The sequence below is a fragment of the Piliocolobus tephrosceles genome, chromosome 16 (assembly GCF_002776525.5).
Source record: "Piliocolobus tephrosceles isolate RC106 chromosome 16, ASM277652v3, whole genome shotgun sequence".
Classification (NCBI taxonomy): domain Eukaryota; kingdom Metazoa; phylum Chordata; class Mammalia; order Primates; family Cercopithecidae; genus Piliocolobus; species Piliocolobus tephrosceles.
This window is the reverse complement of record NC_045449.1, coordinates 23640572-23658023: the sequence shown is the minus strand read 5'-3', so window position 1 is coordinate 23658023 and position 17452 is coordinate 23640572. Positions and strand designations below refer to the sequence as shown.

Here is a 17452-nt window from a genome sequence, read left to right as displayed (position 1 = left end):
CGCTAGGGCAGATGGGGGAGGCCTCTGGCCCAGGGCTCCATTCTCTTTCCTCCCAGGTGCATCCCTCTCTACCCCTCCCGCCTTCTGGTCACCGTGGTGATATTGCCTGCCCCAGATGTATCCTCCTCACTTTCTGGGCTCAGTTCTTTCTTCTCTTCTTGCCCTCCACCTCTAGCTACAAGCCCTCCAGAGCCAGGTGGAGTTCCTGGAACAGTCCATGGTGGACAAGTCCCTGGTGAGCAGGCAGGAAGCTAAGATACGGGAGCTGGAGACACGCCTGGAGTTTGAAAGGACGCAAGTGAAACGGCTGGAGGTGGGTTCCCGCTTCTCCCGGGCCGCACCAAACAGGGCAGAGCTGTGCCAGCGCTGGAGCCGCGCATGCTCAGCAGGGCTGGGCAGGCCCCCGGACACTCCTCAGAGGCCTGTGCCTCGTTGCCAGGCCAGCTGACGGGCAGGTGCTTCTCTCCCGCCCCGCCTGGCCTGCTCTCTGGATACCGTGGAGCCCGCCTGCTTTACATTCTGTTTCCGTGCTTGCTTTCTGCCAAGGGACCAGAGCAGCTTAGCTCTTCGTCTTCATATTTTCCTCCACCACGAGCTCCCCCCGCCTGTTCCCCTCAACCGGTTCTCTGGCAGGGTCATAAATATGCAGCGGATGGTGCCACTTCTGTGCAGGCTGGAGTCTGTTCTCTCATCTGCCCTCTCTCTCCTTCTCTCCCCTTCCCTGCTTCATTCCCTGTCTTCCTCACTTCTTCTGCCCTCCTGCCTCTGCTTTCTCTCTCTCTCTCTCTCTTCCTTTTTCTTGATTATGACCCTATTCTATCTTCTCCCTTCCTTTTTCTTTTTTTTTTAATTTGAGATGGAGTCTCACTCTGTTGCCAGGCTGGAGTGCAGTGGTGCGATCTTGGCTCACTGCAACCTCCATCTCCCAAGTTCAAGCGATTCCCCTGCCTCAGCCTCCCGAGTGACTGGAACTATAGGCATGCGCATTTTAAAAATTGTATTTTAGTAGACTCAGGGTTTCACCATGTTGGCCAGGATGGTCTTGATCTCCTGACCTCATGATCTGCCCGCCTCGGCCTCCCAAAGTGCTGGGATTACAGGCGTGAGATATTTTTTCCTCTCCCCAATCTTACTTCTCTTTCTTACCCTTTTCCCATCCCATTCTCCTCTCCCTTTATTATAAAGTTAATTCTCTCTTCTTCTTCTTCTTCTTCTTCTTCTTCTTTTCTTTTTTTGAGATCGAGTCTTGCTCTGTTGCCCAGGCTGTAGTGCAGTGACGCAATCATGGCTCACTGTAGCCTTGACCTCCTGGGCTCAAGCAATCCTCCCATCCTCCTGCCTCAGCCTCCTGTGTAACTGGGACCACAGGCATGTGCCACCATGCCTGGCTAATTTCTATACTTTTTGCAGAGACAGGGTTTTGCCTTGTTGCCCAGACTGGTCCCGCACTTCTGGGCTCAAGCAATCCGCCTGCCTCCCAAAGTGTTGGCGTTGCAGGCATGAGCCACCACGCTGGACCGATCCTTTTTCTTTTGGTCTCCCAAAGCCAGTATGGGCCAGCCCCTTCCATCTCTGGCAGAGCAGATAGCAAGAAAGAGGCAGAAAGGATTATCTCCTGGGTTTACACCCCTCTCGCCTTATTTTTAAATTCTCTTTGAGTTTATAAGCCTTTGTCTCCGCACCGTCAGTTCTGCCTGGGCCCTGTGTTGGTAAGTGTGGTTGGTGAGGGGCAGCCCTGTCACCTCCTCCATCAACTCGCAGTCCATGGAGCGGGCACTTAGGTAGGGATAGAAACAGGTGGGCGTCTAGAGGGCATTAATAACCTGGACACAGGAAGAGAGCACAACTGACCCTCCCAAGGCGGGGTCACAGTCCTCAGGAGAGCTGGAGAGAGTTAGGGGAAACTTAAGAATTTATTTTCTGCCCACCCCAACCCCAGGCTGGCTGATAATATTTTGATCCCCATTTTACATATAGGAAGGGTTATGTAGGTTGCCTCAGGTCACAAAGCTATCAAGGGACAGAAGAGGCCATTGGTCTGGTGGACACAGGACAGGCCCACAGGACTTGTCTCCTTTTCTCTTGGGCCTAGTCCCTTCCCGCACCTCTATCCCTCAGGTTCCCTTCTGCTCGGAGAGTTTTGTGGTTTAGATTTATAGGATGTTAAACACGAATGGCCCAATCCTGCAGCCTGGCTCTGTTATTTTAGGGACATAGAGGCTGGAGGCCCAGTCAGAGGTAGAACCAGGATCATAAGCAGATGCGGGGTCTGCTTGTGAATTCAGCCCCTCTCTCCAGGTCATTTTTTGCTCAGCATCCCACTGCCTGGCAGGAGATTCATTAGGCTTAGAGAGATGCTCTCTGCTTGGAATCTGATGATTGTTTAGTCTCTCCTAATCCAGAACTCCAGCAAAACCATTTACCTCTGAGCACAGGATCTAGCTTTTGGGGCTTCTGGGTTCAGAGTCCCTGCGGGAAGCCCTGCTGACCTGAGAGGCCTCTACATGCAGTGTCAATACTGACAGGCCCACCAAGCTGTACCCAGAACACTCCTTCAGTCTTGGTGTAGTACTAATGATAATAGCACCTTTCATCTTTCAAAGTGCATTCACATTCATTACCTTATTCATCCTCAGAAGACCCCTGGGGGGTAGGTGTTATTCTCCCCTCGTTTTACAGAAAAGCAAGGGAAGCCTCGGGATTGCTTGCCCAGGTAGCCAATGAATGGTGGAGCCAGAGCTTGACCCCAGGCCTCCTGACCCAGAGCTCTGCCACAGCCTCCCTCTGCCTGACTGATGGGCCTACGTGCTGTGTCTTTCTTCCCCAACTGCCTGTCCAGAGCCTGGCTAGCCGGCTCAAGGAAAACATGGAGAAGCTTACTGAGGAGCGGGATCAGCGCATTGCAGCCGAGAACCGGGAGAAGGAACAGAACAAGTGGCTACAGAGGCAGCTCCGGGACACCAAGGAGGAGATGGGCGAGCTTGCCAGGAAGGAGGCCGAGGCGAGCCGCAAGAAGCACGAACTGGTAATGCCCTCCTGTCCCCCACAGGGCCCACATGGCAGCCCCCTGACGAGCTGTTGAGTGTGCGCCTCACTCTGCTCACTCTGGCCTGGTTGGGGATAGGGTGCAAAGAAACTGCCCATGAGTCAGAGAATGAGAGGGAGGAGGAGCATACCAAGACGGCAGACCAGGGAGCCAATGGCACAGGAGGCTCCCTCAGGTGAGGCTTGGCCCCCACAGCCCAGCAGCAGCACAACAGAAAAGGCTCTGGAAGCCTGTGTCAGCCCTTGGGTAGCGCCCCCATGACCGGGAAGGACTTGAAGCAGGCTTTTTCTGGTCATCTGGGGAAGAAGCTAGCCCTCCTGCAAACTGGGCTGCCCCCTTCCTCCTAGGAGATGGATCTAGAAAGCCTGGAGGCTGCTAACCAGAGCCTGCAGGCTGACCTAAAGCTGGCATTCAAGCGCATCGGGGACCTGCAGGCCGCCATCGAGGATGAGATGGAGAGTGATGAGAATGAGGACCTCATCAACAGGTGAGAGGTGGCCTCTGGGGCATCTGCAGCCAGCACGGAGGCCCTCTTGACTGCCTCTGGAACCAGGCCACTAGGTAGAACAGTTGCAACCTCTGCCTCCCCATGAGCGAGCCACCAACCCACCCTCCCTTTACTGCCAGACCCCAGCACAGCCTGTCCTGCAGGGGCAGAGGGTGAGACAGGTGCATCCTAATTGAGGCCCCCCAGCCAGTCTCCCCTCCCCAGGACCAGGCCCTCCAGCTCTGCCCGCTCAAGATGAGTTATTCCCCTGTTTAGCTGCATTTCCGATGGTGCCTGCCCCACTCTGGGGAGGGCAGAGATTTAAAGGCTGTGGTGCCTTGTTACTATGCCAGAGATTTTCTCATAAAACCCACCCAGGGAATGGTCTGGAGAGAAAGAGATTTGTAGTCTCAGGCAGAGGAGACAGTCACGAAGAAGGAAGGCTGGCAGTGTGGGGTGGCGCCAGGCCATGGAGAAGCTCCCAAGGCTGCCCTAGGCAGACCCTAGACCTGCCTGCTTTCTGCAGGCAGGTCTGGGGCCGCTCAGGGAGCCTGCTGCTTTGGGGCAGGGGAGAGGTGCCAGGGGCAGCCCAGATCAGGTTTTGAGGACAGTGCTATCATGCAACCCCCCCAACTGGTCTCAGCCAGCCAGAGCTGGCTCTTGCTGAGGGAAGAGAGGTCCTCAGCTAAGGGGTCCACCTTGGGGTTGCCTATTGATTTCATCTGTTTCCTCTGGACCCCTTGCCCACCATCTTCCTTCTGTTTCCAGTTTGCAGGACATGGTGACAAAGTATCAGAAAAGAAAGAATAAACTGTGAGGACTGGAGCACATGTGCTCTCTGCCTGTCCTCGCGGGTGTCTAACCACCCCTAACACTGGCTCCCACCCCGGGGCCGCTGCACGCAGCATGTGGATACAGCCTCCCCACACTCCTGCCTCACTGTTCTCTAATGCTAACACACTGACTCTATCCTTGGGGGAGGCAGGGAGCGGGCAATGAGGTGTGCTCCCCAGAAGGCTGGGGCTGGCCCGTGCACCCTTGGTGGGCAGGATTGGGGGCTCCTGCAGAAAGGAAAGTGCAGCCTATTCGAGAAGTTTACCTTCCTGAGCTCCAGCACTTTCGTCCCTTAAAAACCAAGTGTGGCCACCTCCCTGGCCTGTTTCTCTGGGAGAAAAGTCTGTTTGGGCTGGATCTGTCCACATCCTTGGGCTCCTTGGGAGCCTGAGCTGCCTGAAAGAAGCTGGCATGTTTCATCTTTAAAGTTCCACCACCTTCTCTTGGCAGACAAGGGTAGAAGGTGAGGGGCATCTCCCAGTTTCTTGTTTGGAGAAAGCATTCAGGCAGCTAATCATGGGCTGCTCGCCGTGGCGGGGGAAGGGAACACAGCCAGATGTGTTTACTTTACTCCCTGCGGCACCGTGGGCAGAGGGAGGCCCCGGCGGGCGCTTATGCTGATGCTGTCTGTCAGGTGGCAGGAAGCCCAGGAAATCCAGCCCTCTCTCTTCCCACTATCTGGGTGGGAGCTGGACAGCAGATGCAGATGTGCACGCCTTCAGGCAGAGCCGGGCTGATCCTCCGTCAAGTTCGACAGGGTTGTTTTTTGGAGGTCGTTTTTTTAGCATGGCATTGGATTTCTTCCCCCACTCTCTCTTGCCTGGTGGGCCCCCTCCCCTGGCCAGGATGGGCTGGTGGCAGCGCACGGGACTCCGTGAGAGCTAATGATAAATGTAATAGTGTGTAACAGTGATAGAGGGCCGCTGGAGCCTGGTTGTCACACACAATTAATATCCCCCGCCATTCTGTCTCCGTTTGTTTGTTCCCCCGCGATTCGGCTCCCAGTTAACTAATAGCACATGAGCCCGGACATAAATTGCATTTGACGCAAAGTTTAATTCCGACCATTTAAAATTTCAACTGCCCCCTGAGCCTGCCTGCCCCTGGAGTTTGTTTACGGGCCTGATTATTTAAGGAAAAGACCATCTTCTAGATGCTTGCAACTAAAGGGAAGGCAAGGGCAGGCAGGCCAGCTTTGCAACCCATCCACTGCTCTGAATGTGAGGAGGAAAATTCGTATTCTGAGCCCACAACTGTCTGTCCCCTGTGTGTTTCAACCCTGCCATCCTTGGGTGGTAAGAGCTTCAAGGGCTGATAAAATGCGCATTTAAGATCATATTCTAAACCACTGCGAGGCACGCATACACACAGGTACACCGCACATGCACACACACACACGCACACGCCGGTGTGCGCTCACGTAGACGCATGGGGACATGCGGCTCTAACCAGGTTCCGGCTGATGGCAGAGAGGTGGTGTGGCTCCTTCCTCAGCAGCTCTGGGTCCCAGCTCCAAGTTACTGAGCCCAGCGCACTAAGGCGGGCAGAAAAATAATGTTTCGATTTACTTAGAGATACAGTTGTTATTGCTATAACCTTAATGAAAGCAGTAAACAGCACAGTATTAAGGGAGATTTACACAGAAACGCTTTTAACGTGTAGACATAGATTTTGCGATGCATACAGCACCTCCTTTCTAAAGGCAATCAATATGGTTATGAACAGTGGTGATAAATTATAGGCTCTGAAGCTAGAGAGGGAGGTTTTTTGCACGGGTGTATAAATCAGGTGGTATTGGCGTTCCATGGGGCCCATGCACCACAGTAAATCTGCCAGGCTTGGACAGGCACAGGGCTTGCATTAGCAGTTTCGAGGCTGTCTGCTAAACTCCTGTTTACCCGGGGCATCAGCCGGCCTCGTCTTTGTTATAATTCTGTATTTGATGGAAGCCCATAAAATATGCCTCTTTATTCCCCTCTCCGTGAGTTGGACTCTCTCACGGTCCCCAGAACAGTCTGCTGGTTTCATATGTATGTACGTGTGTGCACATGTCTGTGTGGCTATTTATTTAAGAACATAATTCAGGAAGGGAGCCATTCCTGTTGACAAAGAGGAAAGGAAATTTATATCAAGGAGAAAGCTTAGCCTATACATAGCAGGGCAACTTAGTGAGCAGACATTCTGCAGAATTTTAGAAGCAATCTTAACTCAGAAGCTATCTCCAAGCCCAGCTGCTTCATGAAGGGAGGGCCATGACTCCAGCCTCAGAATTGGACTCCTCTGGGCTTTCTTGCAAGTGCTAAGGTCAGCTCTGCCAGATGAAGCACTTGTGAGCAAGGGCTGGGGGCTACCTGAGGACGGAAGAGGAAACCTTGAGTGACAGGGCTCTCTGGTCTGGGACTTTCTGAGCCCAACTGGGTCTCCAGAGACAATTTAGATACTGAAACTGTTGCTAGTCCCTCTGGAAATGCCGATGCCCCCCACCCCTTTTCCTTTGTTTCTTAAAAACCAGAGAAGCCACAGGATGGATCTGCGATATGGCCTGTGCCTCCTTAACCTAGAGCCCAGGTTGGTGCTGCCATCCGCTAAGGAGACCTCCAGGTTCAAGCTAACTCCAAATCCTACGAAGCCCTTCTCTTCTCCTGCTTTGTGGCTGGCAGCCCAGCTCTCGTAACAAAGGCATGGAAATTGACAGCAGCTATGGCCACAATCTGAAGAATGGCAGAAAAGAAACAGCAGAGTAGGCCTCAAGGAGTCACTGAAGGACCCAGGGCTCCTCTTTTTAGCTCAGAGCCATTTAGTTGAAATTGACGAGTGGATGGTCTTTAAGTCATTCTCCTTGGATTGGTCAGCTGAACAGTGGCCTGTCACAGATAACTGGCTTGGGAGCTGCCTCCATGCTCCTCAGGGTCTTCTTGGTGGTTGTCACACAGTGTGGCTGCTGAGTGGGGACAGGCTCCTTGTGAATAGTGTGCTCTGTCTAACCTCTCTCGTTCTCCCCCTGACTCACCGACGCGCATGCTGCCCACATCCCCCCTGCACCCCCCTCTGCTCCCCTCGTGGGCAGCAGGTGCCCATCCCTTGCCTGGCCTTGCCTACCTTTCTGCTCCTCATCCCTACAGTGAGGGAGACTCGGATGTGGACTCGGAGCTGGAGGACCGGGTCGACGGGGTCAAGTCCTGGTTGTCGAAAACCAAGGGACCTTCCAAGGCAGCTTCTGATGATGGCAGCTTAAAGAGTTCCAGGTGAGCATATAGCCTTGAGCTGGGAGGAAAAGCCATCTCATGCCACAAGGAATGGACAAGTAGCACCTGGATCTCATGAGGGCAGGCCTGCGTCTCTTGCCTGGCATTTGTGACTGCAGCCCGGGCATGCTCCTGGCATGTGCGTGGGCACAGGAAGAGGCTTAATTTCTTCTTAGCCGGGGCTGTGTTGCCCTTATTTTTCCCAGGTAATGTTTTCCCATTAGGCTCCAGGCTTTGGTTTGGTGTAGGTTAAATGTCACCTTTGCTTATTCATTCAACAAATGTTGATCAAGCTTCCTGATAGTTCAGACCCTTGGAATCAAGACTGGGGTGGGGCACAGGGGACTCTTGATCCCACAGCCCTGGCCAGCTCTGGATCTCTGACGTCTTACCATGAATAACAGCAGAAGAGGCACCAGTTCCACTGATTCTTGACCCAGCTACAGGCACATTTCTGTCTTTTTCTGCCCATTCTCTCCTTCCTCTAATCTCTTCACTGCCCCCACTTCTTTCCTCCTCATACCCATCCACTGGGGGAATGTGCTCCCCTGTTTTCTAGCCAGTCATAGTCCTCTGATCATACAGACAGCTACCCCTGGAATCCAGAGCTTCCCTTTCCCCATCTCTTTCCTACTGGCCAGTGTGGCAGCAGGGAGAAAGAACAGCCCTCACCCCCCCCCCCCGCCACCCCCACAAAGCCATATCCCTGCTCCCCCCACAACATAGAATCCCGACCCCCAACTCAAGCCCATCCTGATCCTCCAGGACACACCCGTCCCCATCCTCTCCCAGAGACAGCAGGTAGACTGGGTTGAAAAAGTAACGTGGCTCCCTCCCTTCTCCAGCTCCCCCAAGGCCCCTTCCCCAAGCCTGGCCCCTCACCAGAAGCACCCAGCAGCCCCCCCAAATTGGTTTAATTTATTCGGCCAAACAACGTTTTGTTATTGCAGATAATGCCGGCTTCCCCGCCCCACTGCCGTGGTTCACCACGGAGTGGCACGAGGCTCCAGGTAGTTGACAATGAAATAAATTGAACTAAACGTTTAGAGGGGGAAAAGTGATGAAATAGAACAATAGTCTAATTTACATGACATTCTCCATGAAGCTATTTTCACTGACGCAAATTATTTTGCTTCATTTCCTCCGACGCTCTCACCACCACTTTGCCAGGGCTGCTGCCGTTTTCTCCTCCTTTTGCCTCCCTCCCCATGTGTCTTTATTCTCTGGGTTTAATGCTTGTTCCTCTCTCTCTCTCAACCTCCCTCTCTCCCCTGCTGCCCTCATCCACGGCTGGTTCTCGCACCCTCCCTCCGAACGGCCCTCAACAGCCTCTCTAAGGAGGCCTCAGGGGTGGAGGAGAGGCCGTCCTCGGTGGTGAGCTCCCTGAGCTATCGGAAGCGGCTCACCCTGAAGGACTCCATTGGGGGCACCGGGGATGCGGATTCGCTCTTCACCTCCCTCAGCGAGCGGGCGGCCTCCCCAGAGAGGCCCCCTAGGAAGGCCCGTGGGGGCCCCAGGGAGGAGCCAGGCCCGGGCAGGAAGTCCGAGGAGCCGGAGGAGTGTGGCTCTGTCCTCTCGGGTACTGGGGGGCGCGTTGGCCGGGGGCCGGAGAAGCGGTGGGGCTCCGACTTCAGCCGGGCCTCCACCGTGTCTGCACCCGTCAGCCGGGCCTCCTCGGCCACGCGGCGGGGCTCTGGCGAGGACAGGGCTGGCTCTTCCCTGAGTTTCTCGCTGTCGGGCTCGCCCGGTTCCCGCCGCAGCACCTCCCGGCTCGACAGCCTGTCCAGGACGCTCAGCCCTTCCCTGAGCCGGGCCTCTGGCCTAGGCCGGCAGAGCCCTGATTCCCGCCTGTCCCTGGGCCGGAGCTGCCTAGAGGAATGGGACGACGGAGCCAGTGTGGCCCTGAGCGAGGCCTGCTCGCAGTACAGCCACCCGTCGCTGGCACGCAGTCTGTCGGTGCCACCCCGGCCACGCAGCTCTGCCTCGGCCGTGGATGAGCCTCCCAGCTCCAGCGTCCGCTCCGTCAGCCGTCACTCGTACCTGGACCCAGACCTGGAGGCTGCCATCAACGAGGTCTTGAGCTACAAGCCTGTTCCGTTCCAGCGGAGCAGCCTGGAGCCCGACTCCGAGGAGGATGACAGGAAGAGCATCCAAAGTGCCCGGAGCGCCCAACTGGACCCCCCGGAGCGAGCCGCCAGCATCCGCCGCTCCGCCTCTGCTGCTGATGTGTCCCGGTCCCGCAGCGGCCGGAAGAGCCGGAGCCGGCGAAGGAGCAGAAGGAGCAGCTCCAGCTCCAGCTCCAGCTCCAGCTCCGAAGCCTCCTCGGAGCACAAGAGGCGGAAGAAGGGGCGCTCTCGGAAGAGCAAGAAGTCTAAGTCGAGAAGAAAGAGAACGGAGACGGAGTCTGAGTCCTCCTCGTCGTCATCCAGCGGCTCGACCGTCTCCAGCCACAGCCGCTCCAGTGTGAAGAAGGGCCCAGCTGCAGAAAGTGAAGAGACTGGGCAGACGCACCAGCTGTCGAGGAAGGAGGAAAAGAAGCGCAAGAAGGAGGTGGACAGCCTGATGATGCGGTACCTGTACCGGCCCGAGAGCGACTAGCGCAGTAGGTGGCACCTGGCCTGGGTTCAGCATGGCATGCCCCACCCGGTGTGAACTAACGTGCTCCCTGTCCCACAGGCCGCCACCTTAGGGCCCACCCGCATTCCTCTTGGGCATGCCTGGTCTCGGAGAGCCTCCTGGCTGCCTTGATGCAGGGGCCAGCCAAGCTGGTCAGTCATCCTGAGCCCTGAGCCCCGTCAGCCAAACTCGCTGGTGATGTCATAGCTCCCACTTATAAGACCCTGAACCAGGGACTGTCCTTAATACCTTCCACACTTTAGTCACTTATCCCTCACAGTAACTCCATAACAAAGGTCTGAGTTTCATAGAAGATGAAGCTGAGGCTTGGAGAGGTTAAGTCACTTGCCGTTTGGTCACGCACAGCTGGGAAGGGTTGTTGCCAGGGTCTGAATGGGGTCTGCCCAGCTCCAACACTCTTGCCCTTACCTACTCCTCCACGCAGCCAGTACAGAACACATGAGCAACATGTTTACTGTGTGTGCCCAGCAGCACCCATTCAGGAGCTTTCGTTCATCGCCCCAACAGGCTGGGGGCCAGGAAAGGTCCCAAGCTGACACCGCAGCTGTGGTTGGTGCACATCAGTGGCCCGAAGCTATTATTGGGCCTTTTGCTTAGCTCTCCCTCCCCCACCCTGCCCCCTCAAAGCTACCTTCCTCTCTGGCATAGATCTCAAGCCTAGGAGTACAAGGCTCCCAGGGCTACAGCCCACACAGCGCCACACCCTACAGTAGACCCAGGAGATGCCTGGCTCTCTCCCCAGCCCTCCCACCAAAGGCCCACACATGGGCGTCACCTCGGTTCCACTCATCTTGTAAGGTTCTAATGAATAGAAATTAGCAGCTGCTGAGTGACAGCCCCCTCCTGGCTCTCCTGCCTCCCCCAGCTCTTCTCCCTGTGGGGAGGGAGATCTAGCAGTTAGGCCCTTTATGCCCACACCCCCACTGTGGAAGAAGGGCAGAGCCTGACTCACTGGAATCCCATTGTTGCCAGTTTCCCTGGTGGGTGGTGACATTTTAGATCACCCTGCTTATGTGAAGCTGTTTTCAGCATGGTGCCCTCCCAGGGCAAGCTTGCTGCTTCCCAGGAGGTATGACCCCCGAGTGCAGCCCCCTGGGGCACAGACATTTGTCTCCCAGATGCATGAACTAACACACCTGTCGCATGCTTGTGCTGTGAGTAGCTGGACACCTAGGCTGACTTTGAATGGATTATACCAAAAGGGACTGATGTAAGACCTTTTAAGGAATGGAGCAAGTGGAATGGCTCAGCCCTGCTCTGTCACTTTCTCCATGCAGCAGATGGTTACTGGGTGCTCCGGGAGGAACAGGAAGCATCTCTGTTGTACTAGGGAACCAGTGTTGGCTCCGTAGTAAGACAAGAGTTGGCCGAGTGCGTTTGTTCACACCTGTAATCCCAGCACTTTGGGAGGCCGAGGCAGATGGATCACTTGAGGTCAGGAGTTGAGACCAGCCTGGCCAAGATGGTGAAATCCTGTCTCTACTAAAAATACAAAAATTAGCCAGGCGTGGTGGCGCACGTCTATAGTCCCAGCTACTTGGGAGGCAGAGGCAGGAGAATCGCTTGAACCCGGGAAGCTCGGAGGTTGCAATGAACCAAGATCGCACCACTGCACTCCAGCCTGGGCGACAGAGCGAGACTCCATCTCAAAAAAAAAAAAACAAGACAAGAGTCAAACTATTTGATCAGGCATCTCAGCCTTCCTCTTAGCAGCCCTGCTAAGTGCCCTACACCCCTAGGGCAGGAAGTCAGCTGATGGACCCAGGAGAGAGGTTTGGAAAGCAAAGAGGGCCAGGCCTTTTTGCACACTGCGTCTCTACCCCCAGATGGACATGGGCCTAAAGCTGGGCCATCCCACACTGACTGGCAACTGGCAGATTTGAGACCCCAATGCCGTCAGCCCACCATCTCCCTTGACCCCACAACCAGCAAGAACAAAAAGACCAAAAGCCTGTTTCTTCCACCAGCCTCGAGCATAGTTCCTCTTTTCCACCAGGAAAGCTGTAGTCGTCGTGATGCCCTGTATACCACCCCCTCCAAGGAGGATTGGATTCAGTGTTGGTAGAGTGGCACCAAGCCAGAACCTAGTCAACCAACACGGAGCCAGAGGGAGAAGGCCTGGGGAGGGAGAAACTCGGTGGCGCTCAGCATCAACTGGCTTTGGGGTGGGGGCATGGGATGGGGCAGTCTCTTAGCTTCCCATCTGTTGACGAGGACCAGCAAGAATTTACAACAGGAACGCAGCTTCCATAGCACATTCAAGGGAGGGGAGCTGCCGCTCTGGGCTTGCCTGGCGGGAATTAGCTTATGTACCAAATTGTTTGTGACAGCGCTGAGCAGGAGGCACTGGCTTGTGGGGAGGAAGGCTTTTTTAAACAATTTGGTTAAAATGTTCAAATTGCCAACCCTGACTCTTGCCCTGGAGAGGAGGGCAGCTGCCTGCTGTTGACTCCCTGATGGCTGGAGCAGTGGAAGCCACTAAGAATGGCTAACGATCACCCAAGCTACAGGCAAGGGCAATCTCATGTGTCCGCAGCCCAAGGCAGAGAGAGACATGGAGTTTACCACCTCCCCAGCAGCCTCTGCCACTGCCCAGCGTCTTGATGAAACAGTATGGAAACCTGGCTGTCATTTATCCAGGTGTCTGCCTACCTGGCACAGGAATGTGGGCTTGGGGAGTGGAACCCCCACCTTAAAAAGAGGTGAGGCAATGGAAAGGACCAGAGGGCCCTGATTCAGCAATTTACAGCACCTCGGAGCTCGCCAGCAGCCTCTCATTTGCATCTGGATTCCAGCCCTGGCATCTGTCTCACCCTCCTCTGCTCGCAAAGTAACCCCACTGTCTTTCCACAGAGCCAGGCACTCGTTAGCCTAACGGCAGACCATAGCCCTGAGTGCCCAGAAATTTTTTGTAAAAAATGAGAACCAAACCAGGCTCCCACGAATTTAGAATTCAAGCAACCCCAAAGCTAAAATAACCCCAGTTTTTTTCTATGTTACAGTCATCAGTGAGCTTTATAATTTTGTCCTTACTTTGATAGGCCTATACTTTGGCCTATCAAAGTAAGACTCATTTATGTTCAGTCTAGTTTGTATTAAATGTGTTTTGTGCTATCCTGATTCCTTTAAAAATGGTAATTCATTCATGAGAAATATGATAAGTATTAACCAGACTGCCCCATTCCTGAACCATTTTGCATAATTGAACATGTATTCTATCAGCCTCTTCCTTTCCCCCAGGGATAGAGACTGACAGCTCTTCATACAACCCCTGGGCTCTCGCCCAAGCCAGCAGGAGAATTCAGGTTTGGTCTGGTGTGTGTTTTTTTTTCCCCTCAGGTCATCCAATCGAGTGGCTGGCAGGGTGAAGTCGTCCAAAGTCTTTGAGGTCTAAGAGTCCCAGATTCAAGTTTACATACTGGCTGTGTGGCCTTGAGGAAGATCCTTTCATCTTTTTTTACTGGCTTCCTCGTAATATTTCATAGGGTTATTGTGAACAATAAGATAGCCCATCTCACATGCCTAGGCCGTGTCTTATGCAGAGGAGTGCTCAGTGACCAAATCTTGCCCTCTGCATGTCTCACTGCCACCTTGGGAAAAGCTAAGAAGGAGGTTCTTTCCGCAGAACCTTGACTCCTCTTTTGGTTTGGGGTTAGAACTTTAAAAGGGCTAGTAAACAAAGGGCCCCTTTTCAGCTTCTTAAGTCAGAATTATAGGCAGCAGGGAACATGGAACTCCTGCTTGCCCAAGTTAGAACCCTAGGATCTGGAGGCAGGGCTGCAGCTCCAGGGACCACGCTCAGTGTGGGGCACCAGTAGGAGAGGAGCCACACTGGGCTGTGTTTTCTCCAGTGGTGTTGAAACGAGAGTGCACTTGAACTGACAGAGGCAGTGGAGGCAGGAGGAGTAGCGGAAGGTGGTCCCAAGGCTTTGGGAGAAAAGAGAAGGTGAATGGAGCTGTGAGATGAGGTCCCCTCTTCCCTGTTCAGTGCCGTGATCCTGCTCCATCCGGGGGAAGAGGCCTCTTCACATCTGGGATAGCTGGAGGCCTCCAGAGCCAGTGGCCTGATGAAGACTCTGAGTTATGTTATTGTACCAAGAAAGGGGCTTTTCCCCTTGGGCCACCCTAAAACAGGTCTTCCCAGCCTCTCTTTCCTGAGCCTCCATTTCTTGTTAGTAGATGATGGCATGGTCAAAGGTAAAAATTCTCACAGGCCTCAGGGGAGAGGGTTCAGATTCGGGAGTATTTGATGGGGAAAGGGCCTCCTTCTCAGAAGGAATCTTTTTAGGAATCACTCGCCTAAGAGAGTCCCTACCCCAGACAAGTTGTAATCACCAGACCTCCAGTCTCTAGACCAATGTGGTTCATGGACTGCCTGCCTCAGAGCCTTCTGGGGAAGGACTGAAAATGCAGAATTCCTGGGTTGCACCCAGGAGCCAGCGATTCAAGGTTTCTAAGAGGAAAGGCCCAGGAGCCTGCATCAGATTCTTATGCACGCTTGAGTCCAAGACTCACTGCTCTCAGCACCCCTTTCCTCGGAGCTTTAAAAGCTTCCAGAGTCGCCTTCCTCTTACCGCTTTGAGTATCTTCCAAGTAAGCCAAGGAAGGTTTTTACTTCACAATGTTTGGCTTTTGGGGAGTGCTCTGACGCAGCTTTGTGGGCCTCCAGAACCAAAGGCGTGGGTGCTTAATGGAGGAGTGTCATTTGTCCCTAACCTTATCCCTCTGTCCCTGCAGCCCCACCAGCTACTGGAAGTCCCTTGCCCCTGACCGGTCAGATGATGAGCACGACCCTCTCGACAACACCTCCAGACCCCGACACTCCCACAGCTATCTGAGTGACAGCGACACAGAGGCCAAGCTGACGGAGACTAACGCGTAGCCCAGGGGAGTAGTTCGCAGCCCTTTCACCCCACGGCCTGTGGCTGCCTGGGCACCACTCCCAGGAAGTGGTGGGGCCCCAGTCTCCCCCACCCGACTGCTGATCTGCATGGGAAACACCCTGACCTCCTTCTGTCAGGGGGACTTTCCAGGCTATGGGTGTCTGATGTCTCCACGTGGAAGAGGTGGGGGAAAGAGGAGTTTCTGAAGAGAACTTTTTGCTCCTCTCTGCCTCAAAATGCCAGATTCTTGGCTCTACCCTGGGCCACCGTGGACAATGGCAGGTGGCCTGGCACTGCATGGCGCCAGCACATCGACCTCCCTCTCAGCTCCCTGCTCAGGGACGGTGGACAGGTTGCCTACTGGGACACTCTAGGTTGCTGGGTCCATGGGGAGGATTGGGGGAGGAGCAGCAATGCCTTCCCTCTCGTGTGGGGTGGGGGCTCTCTTCTTGGTGCCTGCTGTCTTTCTAGTTTTTAATTTAAATACCCAACCTCTCCATCACAGCTGCATCCCTGAGAGTGGGAGGGGGCTGCAGTGGTAGCTGGGGCTCCCAAGAATGACTCGGGAATGTCATCTGCATCTTCACCCTTGAGACAGCAGTCCTTTCTCTGTGCAGCTGGAGACACTGGTGAGCAGAGCCGGGTCCAGGTTCTTAAGAATGAGGTCAGGAGGGGCTCTCCAGTACTGCTGGGCTGGGTTGAGCAAGCCTATACAAACAAGTGTGCGTGTGGACCATCCGCACCTCCGGCCCCCACCCTACCCTCTTTGTCTCAGCGTGTTATGTGCAATGACCTATTTAATTAAGATAAACTCATTCCACCTACAGCAGTTCAGGGCTGATCCAAGCACTGCCTCCCTCCTGCTCTGTCCAGGTAGCCTGGACCATAAACACAACTTGAGAGGGAAGACTTGGGGTTGAGGGCTTGTCATCAGAAAAACTGAAGATGGAAGTTTTGGCCAGTGGTCATTAGACATGAGTCCTCACTCTGTGTCCTGAGCCCATGTCATTCTTCTTCTTCCAACCTCCCTGCCCCCAGACACAACACCATGTGATCTGGAGGTCCCATCCCCCACCCTAAAAAGGTTATCCCTAACAACTCCACCAGACTTGGGAGCCCAAGGGCAGTGCCTGGTGCTGCTCCCATCTGCCACCCCTCTTCTCTCCTGCAATTGGTTTGTACTCACTGGGCTGTGCTCTCCCCTGTTTACCCAATGTATGGAAATAAAGGCCCTTTTCCTCCTGGCTTCGCCAGTTTTCCTGCCTGCTCCTTCAGGCTCAGGTAAAGTCCAGATTGGTCCTGGGGGCGGGTGGGCAGAGGTGGGATTCTGATGGGGACTGTGAGGGCATCACTCTGGTCTCTGGCCTGCTCCCCAAAGTGTCAGACCAGTGCCAGTTAAAGAGCTTGGGCAGCTCATTTTGGGGCAGGCAGAGGTAGTGGGATGAGGGGATTGGCCAAGGAAGACACAAGCCCCACCTTTTATGTGAAAAGCCTAGGGACTGTGATTCAGGTTAGCAAGGGTAACAGAGCCTCCAAGCCTCATCCTCCCTGGCCTCCACAAGGGAATGTTGAGGTCCCTCTGATTGTTAAATCTCACGAATTACAGAGATTCTATCTTCTCTTCCTCTCTCTCTCTCTCTCTCTCTTTTCTTTCTTTTCTTTCTCTCTCTTCGTTCGTTCATTCTTTTTCTTTCTTTTTGGATTCAAGCCCTTCTCATTAGAACATTTTTTAAAAGCTTAATTTTAGCCATTTCAAAGGTGACTTTTTGATCAAAACTTGGCAGAACTAGCTCAGGCCCACAGGGCAATGTGAGTAGGTTGGGAGTGCTGTCTCTGCCCTGCTCAGTCCCTATCTTCATGCCCTGCTCCGTGCTTTGTTCCTTCATTGACAGTTAAGAGGCCGCTCATGCAGAAAGGCAAGAAACAAACGACACCCCTCCTCCTCTTCTACCTTCTACCTTCTCATTCTGTAATGTGGCCAGTTATAATCCCTGAATGAATAAAGTAGTTTGGACAGATCGGTGGGAAAAGATAGCAAACAGCCCAAGTGCTGAGGCTCTGGTAATGTCAGCCCTCCAGAAAGAGTCCAAAAGGGAAGCAGGGAGAAAAGTCTCCCCCAAAATGAATGGGACAGAGTGTGAAGTGGATCCGTCTCGAACGGAGACTGCCCCCTCCACTGCCCCACGATAGACTAGAGAAGAGGATAGAGACAATAGTAAAAGGGAAGTTACTTTTTTTCTTCTGGAGACAAGAGTCTTGCTATGTCGCCCAAGCTGGAGTGTAGTGGCGCAATCTCAGCTCACTGCAACCTCCACCTCCC

At 54.1% G+C, this 17452-nt stretch overlaps 2 protein-coding genes across 9 annotated transcripts in view; both read left to right on the top strand.

Annotated features, from left to right (window-relative positions):
* Nucleotides 1-16378, top strand: part of MYO18A (myosin XVIIIA) — a 107018-nt gene extending 90640 nt beyond the window's left edge. For 7 of the 8 annotated variants that reach the window (XM_023183925.2, XM_023183924.2, XM_023183928.2 and 4 more), the window contains 5 exons: nt 176-313; nt 2840-3025; nt 3394-3533; nt 7490-7612; nt 14987-15131. In XM_023183925.2, coding sequence (XP_023039693.1) covers nt 176-313; nt 2840-3025; nt 3394-3533; nt 7490-7612; nt 14987-15131 — 732 coding nt within the window. Of the gene's footprint in view, nt 1-175; nt 314-2839; nt 3026-3393; nt 3534-7489; nt 7613-14986 lie in introns of all 8 variants that reach the window. The other variant, XM_023183923.2, reaches the window with a different exon arrangement.
* TIAF1 (TGFB1-induced anti-apoptotic factor 1) lies at nt 15673-16378 on the top strand. The gene is given in 2 exon segments (XM_023183930.3): nt 15673-15934; nt 15936-16378. Coding segments are annotated over 2 exon segments (351 nt in total). The 5' UTR covers nt 15673-15700; the 3' UTR covers nt 16053-16378.
* Nucleotides 16379-17452: the final 1074 nt, after the last annotated feature.